This window comes from Salvelinus alpinus, chromosome 10 (genome assembly GCF_045679555.1).
Source record: "Salvelinus alpinus chromosome 10, SLU_Salpinus.1, whole genome shotgun sequence".
Taxonomy (NCBI): domain Eukaryota; kingdom Metazoa; phylum Chordata; class Actinopteri; order Salmoniformes; family Salmonidae; genus Salvelinus; species Salvelinus alpinus.
This window is the reverse complement of record NC_092095.1, coordinates 55095947-55113419: the sequence shown is the minus strand read 5'-3', so window position 1 is coordinate 55113419 and position 17473 is coordinate 55095947. Positions and strand designations below refer to the sequence as shown.

General features: G+C 45.6%; 1 protein-coding gene across 1 annotated transcript in view; it reads right to left on the bottom strand.

The window, feature by feature from the left end:
- Positions 1 to 17161, bottom strand: part of LOC139532274 (xin actin-binding repeat-containing protein 2-like) — a 54792-nt gene extending 37631 nt beyond the window's left edge. The window contains exon 1 of the mRNA XM_071329686.1: positions 16795 to 17161. Coding sequence (XP_071185787.1) covers positions 16795 to 17025 — 231 coding nt within the window. The 5' untranslated portion in view covers positions 17026 to 17161. The remainder of the gene's footprint in view (positions 1 to 16794) is intronic.
- Positions 17162 to 17473: the final 312 nt, after the last annotated feature.

Below are 17473 nucleotides of genomic sequence, written 5' to 3'. Positions count from 1 at the left end.
TGTGTAATCTGAGGGAAATATGTGTCTCTAATATCATACATTGGGCAGAAGTTTAGGAAGTGCAGCTCAGTTTCCACCTCATTTTGTCGGCAGTGTGCACATAGCCTGTCTTCTCTTGAGAGCCAGGTCTGCCTACGGCGGCCTTTCTCAATAGCAAGGCTATGCTCACTGAGTCTGTACATAGTCAAAGCTTTCCTCAAGTTTGGGTCAGTTACAGTGGTCAGGCATTCTGCCACTGTGTACTCACTGTTAAGGGCCAAATAGCATTCTAGTTTGCTCTGTTTTTTTGTTAATTCTTTCCAATATGTCTCTCTCTCTCTCTCATTCTCTCTCGTTCTCGCTCTCTCTCTCTGACTAGGCCATTCTCTCTGTCTCATCCCCCTGGGCCTATGCGTAATGAATGCAAATCATGTTTCACTCCCTTTCATCAGGCTCCTCTGCCTCTAAATGTTTACTGAGCGCTGCCAAACACCAACTCCATCCGACGCCATTTATACGTACGAGTGACGGATCTAAACCGGTATATCCAGAACCTTCTCCATTTCCAGACAGTGACTTTGGACATAATCAGGGGGGCCCTTGTTCATCAATGCTGATACAATGTTCTGGGGATATAGGCCTAGTCTATCTTTGTTTATATGGATATAGACAGGTGGAAGCAAAATAAACTAGCTGCGAGTGTGTGCTCAGTTTGACCAACAGTGTTGCTGTTAATGATTAAGCCGTCACTCCGAATACCGTTCGTCATCCAGTTATAAATAAAGCTTTAACAGGTTTGAAAAAAACTAACATTTAATCTATTTCACCATGGCAACCATCACAGTAGCAGCCAGGTCTGTGTGAGGGGACGTTATGAATTACAGTGCTGTCTTTGTCTCAGAGCAATATCTACATAAATTATTAAACTGTAAGCCCTGTGGGTCGGGTAGTAATCCGTTGGCATGCACGCTCCGGTGCCGTTCTGGGTGTCATCATAATAGCGTTGGAAAAAAAGAAAAGGGCCCTGAAACACAGAATCATGCTGGTGGTGAAGATGGGTTATGACGATAAGGAAGATGACTGGTAAACAATAGGAAAGGAATGCTCATTATATGCACATAACAGATATGTACAAGATGAATGCTTTAGAAAGGGAAACCCCCAATCAAATTCCCTACCTGTAGAGTATCTAGAATAGAAGCTGTTTTAGGTCAAGTCAATGGAAATGAAAAGCCAGGTGAGGATGTGACCTGGCCATTGGTTTAACTGTACAACGGATAAGTGCTGGTAATAATTGGAATGTCTAGCGTTCAGAGACCAACTCCTTTGTCATCTGGCCGTGTGGTTGGACTCATACAGCCGTGACTCCATTAAATGATTTGAATCAGTGAAACTGAGATGAGGTGGAAGTGTCTCATAGAGCTAATGGAATTTTACAAGTGAGCCATTGAGCCACTTTGGGTCGGGCTAGGCTGGACAAGAGAGGGCTGGAAGAATGGGTCAGAATGAAGGGGTTTTGGTATGGGTGTTAGTAAACTGTAGCCTCAATGTCAACATAACATTAACCATTTGGAGCTTTAAAAGAGGCTCTCAAACCTGTTTGCCAAATACCACTTCCTGTCAACCAGGGCACCCAATGAAATGACAGTAAACACAATTGACTAACCCCTAAATATAACACGCAAGCATACACATGATGTTGTGTCAAGTGTCAAGTTACCTAGCTGAAAATTCTGCATATGGGACACATTACATCATGTTCAAAGCCTCCATAAAAATGAAAGGATAATCATGCTCCCGAGTGGCACAGCGGTCTAAGGCACTGCATCTCAGTGCTAGAGGCGTTACTACAGACCCTAGTTCGATTCCAGACTGTATCACCATGATTGGGAGTCACTTGGGCGGCGCACAATTGGCCCAGTGTCGTCCGGGTTTGGCCGGGGTAGGCCGTTATTGTATATAAGAATTTGTTCTTAACTAACTTGCCTAGTTAAATAAAGGTTAAATAAAATAAATGCTTTTGTACATCCAACAGTACAGAGGTACGGTAGCTACTCAAGCTGTGAAAATCAACCCAAGCTCCCATGTACATTCCCAACCGCACGTGCCACCCTCTGAATGTGTGCAGACGCCTCCCATTTAAGTGTCCAGCTGGCCTTCAGGATATGTCACATTTAAAGCCACCCATGACATCAAGCTTCATAAGTCACAGTGGGCTGTATATTTAGAGACTGGGTGTCCCTTGAAGTGGTGAAGTGAGGATGGGGAGTGGGCTATCTATCTCAGAAGCCCCCTAGGACCTCCAAAAACAAACTACCCGAGATGAACTCCCTGGTGAAATAACAGGACAATGACACAGAACGTGCCATGGTGTAGTGACATAGATTCTATCTCTGTGACATGGTGTGGTGACATAGATTCTATCTCTGTGACATGGTGTGGTGACATAGATTCTATCTTTGTGACATGGTGTGGTGACATAGATTCTATCTCTGTGCCATGCTGTGGTGACATGGATCCTATCTCTGTGCCATGCTGTGGTGACATGGATCCTATCTCTGTGCCATGCTGTGGTGACATAGATTCTATCTCTGTGACATGCTGTGGTGACATGGATCCTATCTCTGTGCCATGCTGTGGTGACATGGATCCTATCTCTGTGCCATGCTGTGGTGACATGGATCCTATCTCTGTGCCATGCTGTGGTGACATGGATCCTATCTCTGTGCCATGCTGTGGTGACATAGATTCTATCTCTGTGACATGCTGTGGTGACATGGATCCTATCTCTGTGCCATGCTGTGGTGACATGGATCCTATCTCTGTGCCATGCTGTGGTGACATGGATCCTATCTTTGTGGAGTGATACATGCTGTATGACTTTGGTTCTATTTCTTCATTATAGACCTACCTGTTGAGGTATGCAACTTTTAAGGATGGCTTCCGATTGCATTTGGATTACAGTGTTATCTGGGTTGTTAACTGGTTTCGTTCTGACATTCGTGATTTCTGTTTTTTTGATTATTATTTGACATTTTGGCTGCACTGTTAGGCGCTAGTAACACAAGCCTTTCGCTGAACCCGCTATAACATCTGCTGAACTATGTACAGTACGTGACCAATAAACTTTGATTTGATTAAACAGCTATGACATTTATAAACACTTTAGTGTTTAGCGCTATTGTTTCTCATCTATAACAAATGTCATGTTTAATTCAAATCTAAATATCAGATGACAATGGAAACGTTGATATTGCTCCTCTATGATGTGCATTAAAACAACACATTAAAACAGCACTAATTATTAAGAAGAGGCAATATGGAGATGTCTCTATATTCACATTAAATGTGTATATGACTTGTGAATACATATATACAGTACCAGTCAACAGTTTGGACATTCAAGGGTTTGTATATATTTGTACTATTTTCTACATTGTAGAATAATAGTGAAGACACCAAAACTATGAAATAACACATCTGGAATCATGTAGTAACCAAAATAGTAGCGACCCTTTGCAGTGATGGTGTCACGTTCCTGACCTGTTTTCTCTTGTTTTGTATGTCTTTATTGGTCAGGGCGTGAGTGTTGGGTGGGCAGTCTATGTTTTGTATTTCTATGTTGGGTTTTGTGTTCGGCCTGGTATGATTCTCAATTAGAGACAGGTGTGTATCGTTTGTCTCTGATTGAGAGTCATACTAAGGCAGCCAGGGTTTCACTGGTGTTTTGTGGGTGTTTGTTTCCTGTGTTAGCGTTTGGGCCACACAGGACTGTTGCAGGTTAGTCACGTTTGTTGTTTTGTTTATTTGTAGTGTTTGTTGGTTTGCCATTAAAATCATGAATACCTCCTACTCCGCATCTTGGTCCGATCCATGCTCCTCCTCGTCTGAGGAGGAGAACGACATTGACAGCCGTTACAGAAACACCCACCAAACCAGGACCAAGCGGATTGGAGAAGGACGGCAAGAACCAAAGCAATGGAGAGAAGAGGAATGGACTTGGGAGGAGATCCTAGACGGTAAAGGACCCTGGGCACAGCCAGTGGAGTGTCGCCGCCCCAAAGCGGAGCTGGAGGCAGCGAAAGCGGAGAGGCGGCATTATGAGGCGCTTGCAAGGCAGAGTGGCTGGAAACCCGAGAGGCTCACCCAAAAATTTCTTGGGGGGGGGGGCTAAAGGGGAGTGTGGCGAAGCCGGGTTGGATACCTGAGCCAACTCCCCGGGCTTACCGTGGAGTGAGAGGGCGTCGTACTGGTCAGACACCGTGTTATGCGGTAAAGCGCACGGTGTCCCCAGTACGCGTGCTTAGCCCAGTGCGGGCTATTCCACCTTGCCGCACTGGGAGGGCTAGGTTGGGCATCGAGCCGGATGTCATGAAGCCGGCCCAACGTATCTGGCCTCCAGTACGTCTCCTCGGGCCGGCGTACATGGCACCAGCCTTACAGGTGGTGTCCCCGGTTCGCCTGCATAGCCCAGTGCGGGCTATTCCACCTCGCCGCACTGGCAGGGCTACGGGGACCATTCAACCTGGTAAGGTTGGAGAGGCTCGGTGCTCAAGAGCGCGTGTCCTCCTTCACGGTCCGGCATATCCGGCGCCACCTTCCCACCCCAGCCCAGTACCACCAGTGCCTACACCACGCACCAGGCTTCCAGTGCATCTCCAGAGCCCTGTTCCTCCTCCCCGCACTCGCCCTGAGGTGCGTGCCCTCAGCCCGGTACCTCCAGTTCCGGCACCACTCATCAGGCCTATTGTGTGTCTCAGCCGGCCAGAGTCTGCCGTCTGCCCAGCGGTGCCTGAACTGCCCGTCTGCCCAGCGGTGCCTGAACTGCCCGGCTGCCCAACGCCGTTTGAGCCATCTGTCTGCCCAGCGCCGTCTGAGCCATCCGTCTGCCCAGCGCCGTCTGAGCCATCCGTCTGCCCAACGCCGTCTGAGCCATCCGTCTGCCCAACGCCGTCTGAGCCATCCGTCTGCCCAACGCCGTCTGAGCCATCCGTCTGCCCAACGCCGTCTGAGCCATCCGTCTGCCCAACGCCGTCTGAGCCATCCGTCTGCCCAACGCCGTCTGAGCCATCTGTCTGCCCAGCGCCGTCTGAGCCATCCGTCTGCCAAGCGCCATCTGAGCCATCCGTCTGCCACGAGCCATTAGAGCCGCCCGTCAGTCAGGAGCCGCTAGAGCCGTCCGTCAGTCAGGAGCCGCCAGAGCCGCCAGCCAGTCAGGAGCCGCCAGAGCCGCCAGCCAGTCAGGAGCCGCCAGAGACGCCAGCCAGTCAGGAGCCGCCAGAGACGCCAGCCAGTCAGGAGCCGCCAGAGACGCCAGCCAGTCAGGAGCCGCCAGAGACGCCAGCCAGTCAGGAGCCGCCAGAGACGCCAGCCAGTCAGGAGCCGCCAGAGACGCCAGCCAGTCAGGAGCTGCCAGAGACGCCAGCCAGTCAGGAGCTGCCAGAGACGCCAGCCAGTCAGGAGCTGCCAGAGACGCCAGCCAGTCAGGAGCTGCCAGAGACGCCAGCCAGTCAGGAGCTGCCCTACGGTCATGAGCTGCCCTACAGTCATGAGCTGCCCTACAGTCATGAGCTGCCCTACAGTCATGAGCTGCCCTACAGTCATGAGCTGCCCTACAGTCATGAGCTGCCCTACAGTCATGAGCTGCCACTCAGTCCGGAGCTGCCACTCAGTCCGGAGCTGCCACTCAGTCCGGAGCTGCCACTCAGTCCGGAGCTGCCATTCAGTCCGGAGCTGCTGCCCCTTATCCCGGAGCTGCTGCCCCTTATCCCGGAGCTGCTGCCCCTTATCCCGGAGCTGCTGCCCCTTATCCCGGAGCTGCTGCCCCTTATCCCGGTGCTGGCCCTTATCCCGATGCTGCCCCTTCATTTAGGTGGGTTGAGTTGGAGGGTGGTCATTGGGAGGGGGATACGGAGGCGGGGAGTGACTATGGTGGGGTGGGGACCTCGCCCAGAGCCTGAGCCACCACCGTGGTCAGATGCCCACCCAGACCCTCCCCTAGACTTTGTGCTGGTGCGCCCGGAGATCGCACCTTAAGGGGGGGGTTATGTCACGTTCCTGACCTGTTTTCTCTTGTTTTGTATGTCTTTATTGGTCAGGGCGTGAGTGTTGGGTGGGCAGTCTATGTTTTGTATTTCTATGTTGGGTTTTGTGTTCGGCCTGGTATGATTCTCAATTAGAGACAGGTGTGTATCGTTTGTCTCTGATTGAGAGTCATACTAAGGCAGCCAGGGTTTCACTGGTGTTTTGTGGGTGTTTGTTTCCTGTGTTAGCGTTTGGGCCACACAGGACTGTTGCAGGTTAGTCACGTTTGTTGTTTTGTTTATTTGTAGTGTTTGTTGGTTTGCCATTAAAATCATGAATACCTCCTACTCCGCATCTTGGTCCGATCCATGCTCCTCCTCGTCTGAGGAGGAGAACGACATTGACAGCCGTTACAGATGGCAGCTTTTACACACTCTTGGCATTCTCTCAACCAGCTTCACCTGGAATGCTTTTCCAACAGTCTTGAAGGAGTTCCCACACGTGCTGAGCTCTTGTTGGCTGCTTTTCCTTCACTCTGCGGTCCAACTCATCCCAAACCATCTCAATTGGGTTGAGGTCGGCTGATTGTGGAGGCCAGGTCATCTGACACAGCACTCCATCACTCTCCTTCTTGGTCAAATAGCCCTTTTTATTTTATTGACATTTTCATTTCACCTTTATTTAACCAGGTAGGCTAGTTGAGAACAAGTTCTCATTTACAACTGCGACCTGGCCAAGATAAAGCAAAGCAGTGCGACACAAACAACAACACAGAGTTACACATGGAATAAAGAAGCGTACAGTCAATAACACAAATAGCCCTTACACAGCCTGGAGGTGTGTTGGGTCATTGTCCTGTTGAAAAACAAATGATAGTCCCACTAAGCGCAAACCAGATGGGATGGCGTTTCGCTGCAGAATGTTGTGGTAGCCATGCTGGTTAAGTGTGCCTTGAATTCTAAATAAATCACTGACAGTGTCACCAGCAAAGCACCATCACACCTCCTCCTCCAGGCTTCACAGTGGGAACCACATGCAGAGATTTGTATTTTATTTAACTAGACCAGTCAGTTAAGAACAAATTCTTATTTACAATGACTGTCTACTGGGAAACAGTGGGTTAACTGCCTTGTTCAGGGGCAGAACGACAGATTTTTACCTTGTCAGCTCGGGGATTCAATCCAGCAACCTTTCGGTTACTGGCCCAATGCGCTAGCCACTAGGCTACCTGCCGCCCCTGCTGGAGATCATCCGTTCACCTACTCCGCATCTCACAAAGACACGTCGGTTGGAACCAAACATCTCACATTTGCACTCATCAGACCAAAGGACCAATTTCCACCGGTCTAATGTTCATTGCTCATGTTTCTTGACCCAAGCAAGTCTCTTCTTATTATTGGTGTCCTTTAGTAGGGGTATATTTGCAGCAATATGACCATGAAGGCCTGATTCACGCAGTCTCCTCTGAACAGTTGATGTTGAGATGTGTCAGTTACTTGAACTCTGTGAAGCATTTATTTGGGCTGCAATTTCTGAGGCTGGTAACTCTAATGAACTTGTCCTCTGCAGCAGAGGTAAATCTGGGTCGTCCTTTCCTGTGGCGGCCCTCATGAGAGCCAGTTTCATCATAGCGCTTGATGTTTTTTGCGACTGCACTTGAAGCAACTTTAAAAGTTCCTTAAATGTTCCGGATTGACTGACCTTCATGTTTTAAAATAGTGATGGACTGTCGTTTCTCTTTACTTATTTGAGCTGTTCTTGCCATAATATGGACTTTGTCTTTTACCAACTAGGGCTATCTTTTGTATACCATCCCTACCTTGTCACAACACAACTGATTGGCTCATACGCATTAAGAAGGAAAGAAATTCCACAAATTCACTTTTAACAAGGCAGACCTGTTAGTTTAAGTGCATTCCAGGTGACTACCTCATGAAGCTGGTTCAGAGAATGCCAAGAGTGTGCAAAGCTGTCATCACTGCAAAGGGTGGCTACTTTGAAGAATCTCAAATATAAATATATATATTTTGATTTGTTTAACACTTTTTTGGTTACTACATGATTCCATATGTATTGTTTAATAGTTTTGATGTCTTCACAATTATTCTACTATGTAGAAAATAGTAAAAACACAGAAAAACCCTTGAATGAGTAGGTGTGTCAAAACTTTTGACTGGTACTGTATATATATATATATATATATATATATATATATATATATATATATACTCACACGTAAATCCCTGAGGTCATCTCATTAGGATAGCATGATGATTAAGCTGAAGCAGGACTAATTGGTGTGTCTCACAGACATTTGATTGCCCCCCTCTGGTTGGGACTGGTAACTTTTTACAAGTTTTTTAATTCAGGGTCGTACTCTGCGAATGTTGTAGAGCATGAACCTACAGGAACGGGTCACCGCCTTGATGTTAGTTGAGAACGACAGGGTTAAGCTGAATTAATTAACTTTCTGTGTATATACAGTACCAGTCAAAAGTTTTGACACACCTACTCATTCAAGGGTTTTTCTGTGTTTTTACTATTTTCTACATAGTAGAATAATTGTGAAGACATCAAAACTATTAAACAATACATAAGTTACAAGTTTCCCAAGTTTTTCTGTGTTTTTACTATTTTCTACATAGTAGAATAATTGTGAAGACATCAAAACTATTAAACAATACATATGGAATCATGTAGTAACCAAAAAAGTGTTAAACAAATCAAAATATATATATTTATATTTGAGATTCTTCAAAGTAGCCACCCTTTGCAGTGATGACAGCTTTGCACACTCTTGGCATTCTCTGAACCAGCTTCATGAGGTAGTCACCTGGAATGCACTTAAACTAACAGGTCTGCCTTGTTAAAAGTGAATTTGTGGAATTTCTTTCCTTCTTAATGCGTATGAGCCAATCAGTTGTGTTGTGACCCTGTCGTTCTCAACTAACATCAAGGCGGTGACCCGTTCCTGTAGGTTCATGCTCTACAACATTCGCAGAGTACGACCCTGCCTCACGCAGGAAGCGGCGCAGGTCCTAATCCAGGCACTTGTCATCTCCCGTCTGGATTACTGCAACTCGCTGTTGGCTGGGCTCCCTGCCTGTGCCATTAAACCCCTACAACTCATCCAGAACGCCGCAGCCCGTCTGGTGTTCAACTTTCCCAAGTTCTCTCACGTCACCCCGCTCCTCCGCTCTCTCCACTGGCTTCCAGTTGAAGCTCGCATCCGCTACAAGACCATGGTGCTTGCCTACGGAGCTGTGAGGGGAACGGCACCTCCGTACCTTCAGGCTCTGATCAGGCCCTACACCCAAACAAGGGCACTGCGTTCATCCACCTCTGGCCTGCTCGCCTCCCTACCTCTGAGGAAGTACAGTTCCCGCTCAGCCCAGTCAAAACTGTTCGCTGCTCTGGCACCCCAATGGTGGAACAAACTCCCTCACGACGCCAGGTCAGCGGAGTCAATCACCACCTTCCGGAGATACCTGAAACCCCACCTCTTTAAGGAATACCTAGGATAGGATAAAGTAATCCTTCTAACCCCCCCCCCTTAAAAGAGTTAGATGCACTATTGTAAAGTGGTTGTTCCACTGGATATCATAAGGTGAATGCACCAATTTGTAAGTCGCTCTGGATAAGAGCGTCTGCTAAATGACTTAAATGTAAATGTAAATGTAACGCCATCTGATTCCACTGTCAACCAGTACAGGGAACCCGTGTGTATGTGAGTGTGTGCATGTGTGTGTGCGGGCGTGCGCATGAGTGTTACACAACCAGGGTCAGACAGACCATGTAAACATAAGCAGATGGGGTCGGCTAGTCAGCTGATCCACTCGAGCAAAAAAAGGAGCTCTTCGCTCTGAACATAAACTATTGCATCACTCCACATCTGTGGATAATGGAAACATAGCCTGTCCTCCTCTACAGTGGAATCAGTGAAGTTATGGCACTACTTATAAGACCACCCGGCGATGATCCATCCTCCATTGTTATGTCTAACCTCTCAATGACATCCCAGGCATTCCACTGTATAAATATTAAAATATCCCACCAAAGCTGACATTTGATTAAATATGCATTGCAACCCTACAGATAAGGCTAGACACGGAGTCATGTTTTATAGTGAGCTGCAAACCTTTTTTTCTGTGATCTGTGAACACTGGCTCTGTGTTGAACTGACACAGGCTTTTGTTAGTCGACTAAATCAGAGAGAAGAAGGTGACCTTCCCGTTGCCTGCGAATACTGTGTGGCTGAGAATGTTATTAGAAACCAGAGTGAAACAGAGACAAAATAACAGTCAGATTATTGTGCTTCATTCAAGGTCTCCTTTAATTAAGTGTTCTAAAGAGGTATTAATCAAATATTAACATTCTGCTTTATTGTTTCTCAGGTCACCTTGCCCCAAAAGGGGACAGAATGAATCTGAGTTGGGGGAACAAAAAGCACTTTAACACCACGGGCACACAGAACGAAAATTAAAAACGAAAATTAAATCTTCTGCAGAGGAAATTGAAAGGAAACGGCAAATCGGATTAACATTCATTAAGAATCAAACGTCAAATAGAAAAGTCAGGTTATATATGATTCAAAGGAAGAATTAGACAGTGACAAGTATCCGTGTTCTCAAAATTAAGATTCACGATAATGACAGAAAGATCGGTTTCTTTACATAATTTTGGTCACGCAAAATGAAGGATGTATTCCAAATGGGTGTCGTAGAGTAAAAGTAAGGCTTTATCCCTCTTTCCTTGACTTGAATGAGGAAATAGAAGAAGGCTTGAGAGTCATCATATTGGATCCCTATAGAAATACAAGCAGTTCAGCGTTAGTATATCACAACGGTACAGTAGATAAACCACCATTGTATGGGGATTGGGGGCGGCAGGTAGCCTATGCGGTTAAGAGCATTGGGCCAGTAACCGAAAAGTTGCTTGTTCAAATTCTCGAGCTGACTGAGGGAAAAATCTGTCAATGTGCCCTTGAGCAAGGCACTTAACCCGAATTGCTCCTGTAAGTCGCTCTGGGTAAGAGCATCTGCTAAATGACACACATGGGAAATGAAAGTTAGCCTCTTAGCCTAATCTACATCATCTCAGTCTCATCATGAATGTCAGTCAGCTCATGTCAAGGGAATCAAATAATTCATCTTTGAACTGTGTTAGAAGCAAATGTATCCTAAATGTATTATAGTACAAGGTCCATTGGGGAGTAGCCAAACTCTGTTCTTATCAGGATGTTTTTGGTTTATTATGGCTCCGTTCCACTCTGTCTCGCCACACTAGTCTAAATATACTTAACAAGGCTTAACTTTCCCGAAAATACTACATTTCACTCAGTACCAGATGAAGTTTTTACTGTGCATTTGAGACATGGCCAGTTATTCTGAGGCAAAGAATGTCTGTGAAAGATTGCATCTTTTGGACCTTTCACATCAGTGGTTCAGTGTTGTGGTCGCTTGCAAACTACAGTACAGTCATCTGAGAAACCTCTCACATTTCCTTTCACATCTTTAGTCACTCTCCTCTCCCCAAACACAACCTCCTCTTCCTTCCCACCTCTCTCTCTCTCTCTCTCTCTCTCTCTCTCTCTCTCTCTCTCTCTCTCTCTCTCTCTCTCTCTCTCTCTCTCTCTCTCTCTCTCTCTCTCTCTCTCTCTCTCTCTCTCTCTCTCTCTCTCTCTCTCTCTCTCTCTCTCTCTCTCTCTCTCTCTCTCTCTCTCTCTCTCTCTCTCTCTCTCTTTCTTTCATAATGTAATCTTGTCAGTGAGGTCGCTTACACTTTTTAATTAAAGAACAGTAAAGATAAAAACCCTCACAAAACAACAACCCCCTCAGAAAAACAACAACCCTCTCACAAAATAACAACTATTTCGTTTTTTACATTTCTGCTCTTGTGGTTAAACTACTAAGAATGAAGCTTCTCGGCCTATAATCAGTTTAGCTGACTTCACCTTCCTCTTTGTGATCTGAAGCAACACCAGAACCCACAGATCCACATAAGAAGACAGACAGACAGCAGGACCCAGTCCAGAACTCTGACTAGGATCACAAAGAGGAAGGTGAAGTCAGCTAAACTGATTATAAGCTTCCAGGAAATTGGAACGGAAATGGCGCCACACCAAACTGGAAGTCTTCCGACTAGCTTGGAAAGACAGTACCGTGCAGTACCGAAGAGCCCTCACTGCTGCTCGCTCATCCTACTTTTCCAACTTAATCGAGGAAAATAAGAACAATCCAAAATTTATTTTTGATACTGTTGCGAAACTAACTAAAAAGCAGCATTCCCCAAGAGAGGATGGCTTTCACTTCAGCAGTAATAAATTCATGAACTTCTTTGAGGAAAAGATCATGACCATTAGAAAGCAAATTACGGACTCCTCTTTGAATCTGCGTATTCCTCCAGGGCTTAGCTGTCCTGGATCTGCACAGCTCTGCGAGGGCCTGGGATCGGGAGAGACACTTAAGTGTTTTAGTACTATATCTCTTGACACAATGATGAAAATAATCATGGCCTCTAAACCTTCAAGCTGCATACTGGATCCTATTCCTACTAAACTGCTGAAGGAGCTGCTTCCTGTGCTTGGCCCTCCTATGTTGAACATAATAAACAGCTCTCTATCCACCGGATGTGTACCAAACTCACTAAAAGTGGCAGTGATAAAGCCTCTCTTGAAAAAGCCAAACCTTGACCCGGAAAATATAAAAAACTATCGGCCTATATCGAATCTTCCATTCCTCTCAAAGATTTTAGAAAAAGCTGTTGCGCAGCAACTCACTGCCTTTCTGAAGACAAATAATGTATACGAAATGCTTCAGTCTGGTTTTAGACCCCATCATAGCACTGAGACTGCACTTGTGAAGGTGGTAAATGACCTTTTAATGGCGTCAGACCGAGGCTCTGCATCTGTCCTCGTGCTACTAGACCTTAGTGCTGCCTTTGACACCATCGATCACCACATTCTTTTGGAGAGACTGGAAACCCAAATTGGTCTACACGGACAAGTTCTGGCCTGGTTTAGATCTTACCTGTCGGAAAGATATCAGTTTGTCTCTGTGAATGGTCTGTCCTCTGACAAATCAACTGTACATTTCGGTGTTCCTCAAGGTTCCGTTTTAGGACCACTATTGTTTTCACTATATATTTTACCTCTTGGGGATGTTATTCGAAAACATAATGTTAACTTTCACTGCTATGCGGATGACACACAGCTGTACATTTCAATGAAACATGGTGAAGCCCCAAAATTGCCCTCGCTAGAAGCCTGTGTTTCAGACATAAGGAAGTGGATGGCTGAAAACTTTCTACTTTTAAACTCGGACAAAACAGAGATGCTTGTTCTAGGTCCCAAGAAACAAAGAGATCTTCTGTTAAATCTGACAATTCATCTTGATGGTTGTAAAGTCGTCTCAAATAAAACTGTGAAGGACCTCGGCGTTACTCTTGACCCTGATCTCTCTTTTGACGAACATATCAAGACTGTTTCAAGGACAGCTTTTTTCCATCTACGTAACATTGCAAAAATCAGAAATTTTCTGTCCAAAAATGATGCAGAAAAATTAATCCATGCATTTGTTACTTCTAGGTTAGACTACTGCAATGCTCTACTTTCCGGCTACCCGGATAAAGCACTAAATAAACTTCAGTTAGTGCTAAATACGGCTGCTAGAATCCCGACAGGCATGATCCAGTTCTCTATAGATCCACGTCTCCACTCTGCCTGCGCTCCCATCCGATCTGAGGCAGGCTGGCAGTATCTAAAGGCCCTCCACTCCCGCGCTGTCAGCCACAGCCAACATACCAATTACAGGGTTATTTTTAAAATACAGCTTAACCATACAACCCCAGGAATAGGCCTTAAATAGCACAGTGTGGAATAAGCCCCGTCGCCTGTGCATGGCACTGCACTGCACAGACGAGAGCATGTGCCACCTACAGGTTTCAGCCCACAGTCGGCAGACTAGAGAGACACCATACTGCAGCTGTGCTGCCGCCTCAAGACCTCTAAAACCCACAGAGCTGGGACTACTGTATGCTTCTTATGAGTAGGGCTCAGAGTTTTCCCTGGCCATGAGCTAATTATGAACAACTTTGGGACCCAGTTAAGGCCATATGGTCAGGAACAAATCTAGAACCTAGTTATGGACTAGTCAGAGCTACTATGAGTCCCACAACTAAGCAATCAAAGCCAGTGAGCTCACTGCATTGATAAGTAAGAAGTTAGTCAGTAGCAGAATGGGTGATTGATAACACACTGGTCTTAAATACATATAAAACTAAAAGCATTGTATTTGGTTAAAAACTCAACTGGAGTTGTGCATTAAGTGTGACCATTGAGCAAGCTGCGGAGGCTAAACTCCAAGGTATCACATTGGATGGTCAATTATCATGGTCAAGTCATAATGAAAAATGTGTTGTGAAGATGGGGAGGGGTATGTCTGTTCTGAAAATATGTCATGCGTTTTTGACACAAAAATCAACTGTACAAGTTGTTCAGGCTCTGGTCTTGTCCCATCTTGATTACTGTCCGGTAATATGGTCAAGTGCAGCAAAGAAAGACCAAGCAAAGTTGAAGCTGGCTCAAAACAGATCAGCACACCTTGCCCTTAACTGCACATACAGAACTAACATCAACAACATGCATGATAGTCTTTCCTGGTTGAGGGTTGATGAGAGATGAACTGCTTCTCTTCTTGTTTTCATGAGAAGTATTACTGTAATGGAAATTCCAGATTGTCTCGCATAATCAAAGAACATTCAGCACAGACACCCATACATACCTCACAAGACATGCCACCAGGGGTCTCTTCACATTCCCTCAAGTCCAAAACGAATTCACGACGACACACAGTATTATACAGAGCCATGATCGCATGGAACTCCCTTCCATCTCCAATTTCACAAGCAAACAGCAAAAATGACCTTAAAAAAAGTGGATAAAACAACGTCCCATGGCAAAATAAGGACTCTGAAATGACGCACACATGCACGCACAGACACATTCTAACACACACAATCTACACACACGTGATTCTTTAGTTGTATTGCTTGTATATCGTTGTATTCTACACGTGTGTGACTCTTCTTGTCTATCGGTGTATCAGTGCTTTGTTACTCGTCATGTTTTGTGTTTCGTGTGGACTCCAGGAAGAGTAGCTGCTGCTTCAGCAAAAGCTAAATGGGGATCCGAATAAACCAATAAACTCCGTCAGTGTATTGATCTAGTTTATAAATAACTAAAGCTGCCTTCAGGTGGTTGACACTGAGACATGGCCATGTCCTTTGTTTACAGCATGATTACGTTCCGTTTACAACTCTCAAGAGGACAGTAATAACATGGCCGGTGCTGAGAAACATCAGTTGTGTACTTAGGCTACCCTTCACAGACAAGAGGATGGACTAGAGATCGATACAGATCTCTCGATGCAGCTAATGGGGAGAGTTCACTCATTTCTTACACTTTTGCTGTGCTCTTCATGCTATCTGCTGGTACCTTATAGATTCACTAAGGATGTTATGATAATATTTGTATTATAGTTTTGATTAAACCAATAGAATCGGTGGTGGATCTTTGACATTGCGAACACCTCATGGCCAGATTTGAGAAGAATATGGTTGACATCACGACGGTGTTAAAACTAACTAAGAGAATAACTAGGTCAGATGGACCATTCGTTACTCAACGGTAGACATTTGGCTGTGGGATGCTTTCCCCAAAATGACCCACTTTGCTTCCAAGTGTCTTAGATTTTCCTCTGAGAGCAGCCAGCTGTAATGTGATGGAAAACCAGGCGGTGAGGCGGTGAAACAATCGCACTCGACTTCAGCGAAATAATTAGACGTAAGCACTTTTACCAGAGTCAAAAAACTTTGGGTAAACCCTTTGCCAAAGGCTGAATCATATTTCTCTGGCTTTTCAGTATATTTTTTAAAGATACCTTTTAAAACACTATTTGTCTAGAGAGAAGACGCTCCAAGTATCAGAGCATCATCATTCCTGTTCATGTCTTTGTAACAATACTCCTAAACCCTAGACTGTGAACTGGTATCCACTGCTCTTTGTAACAATACTCCTAACCCCTAGACAGTGGTGTCCACTGCTCTTTGTAACAATACTCCTAACCCCTAGACAGTGGTGTCCACTGCTCTTTGTAACAATACTCCTAATCCCTAGACAGTGGTGTCCACTGCTCTTTGTAACATACTTCTATCCCTGGTCATCTTGTTCATCTTGACATTTAAACCATCAATCTTCCTAAACAGAGCATGTTCTAACTGTGTAAAAACCAGATGAAATAAAAAGAGGGGGCAAAATAGTGAAACCAGGTGCTGGACCAGGGGTTTTCTATTTGTCAGTGATCACACGGACGTCTTTCACAGGATCCCACATAGCCACCCTGAAACTAGAATAGACGTATTTATGGAATTAAGCGAGAGACACAACAAGAACACAAAAATGAGCAGCACTTTTTAAAAAGTGTGATGCCATTGGTCACCGGACCTCCCTCTATCTACACGGAGACTCTGCTCACTGTCGTTCAGACACTAGAGACAGATACATTACAACTGTGACAAAATCTGCAATGAACCTACTTCACTCAACTTACTTTTTTGAACTTTCCACAAAAGTTTTATTCCGTTTCTCACAGTAAATGTAGCCCATCAGTTGGTTCCCTCCTAAACAGTCCATGGACAGAGCGCTTTGGGCCACAGTAAGTTAGGACACTGTTTGGCTAAAACATTCAATTCACATAAAGCTGTACTGCATAATAAACAAAGAAGTGTACTTACGGTGTTTGTTGCTCCTGGGGGCTTCTCAAACATCCTCTTCAAGCTACTCAGAGGGATGTCAAATCTCTCAATGGTCTTGGCAGCCTGGAGGTCTTCCCGGAGTACTTGGTCATCCGTACCGTCTGCTTGAGGGCCAGAGAGATACGGCGAGGAGGAAACGGACCCCGAGGTCGCTAATGACTCGCCACTCACCACCTCCAACTCCTCTCCATTTCCTGATTGAATTTCCATTGTTGTGGAAACCGTTTCCCCCCGTTCTTTCCTCTGGGCAGGAGTGTACAGGGGAAGTCTATTGTATGACTGGGAGGTAAAGGGGGGAGAGAGGAAGAGAGAGAAAAAGAGGGAGTATTGTGAGTGAGAGAAAGAGAGAAAGAGGAGTAGATGGGGCGCCGGTGCCTTTCGCTGCTCTGTTCGGACCCTGTGGCTGCTCTAGACACACCAGGCTGATAGACGGCACAGAGAGGCTGGCCTTCAGAGGAGGAGAGAGGGAGAGGAGAGAGGAAAGGGTTTTCCCAGTGACACACCGTTTTTGGTCTTGGACGCAGCTCACAGTAACGTCAGCTACATAGCTATGAGAAATAAATATTCACTTTAGAGAGAGAGACAGCGGGAGACACACAGAGAGAGAGAGTGACAGAGAGAGACACACAGAGAGAGAGATAGAGAGAGAGAGAGTGAC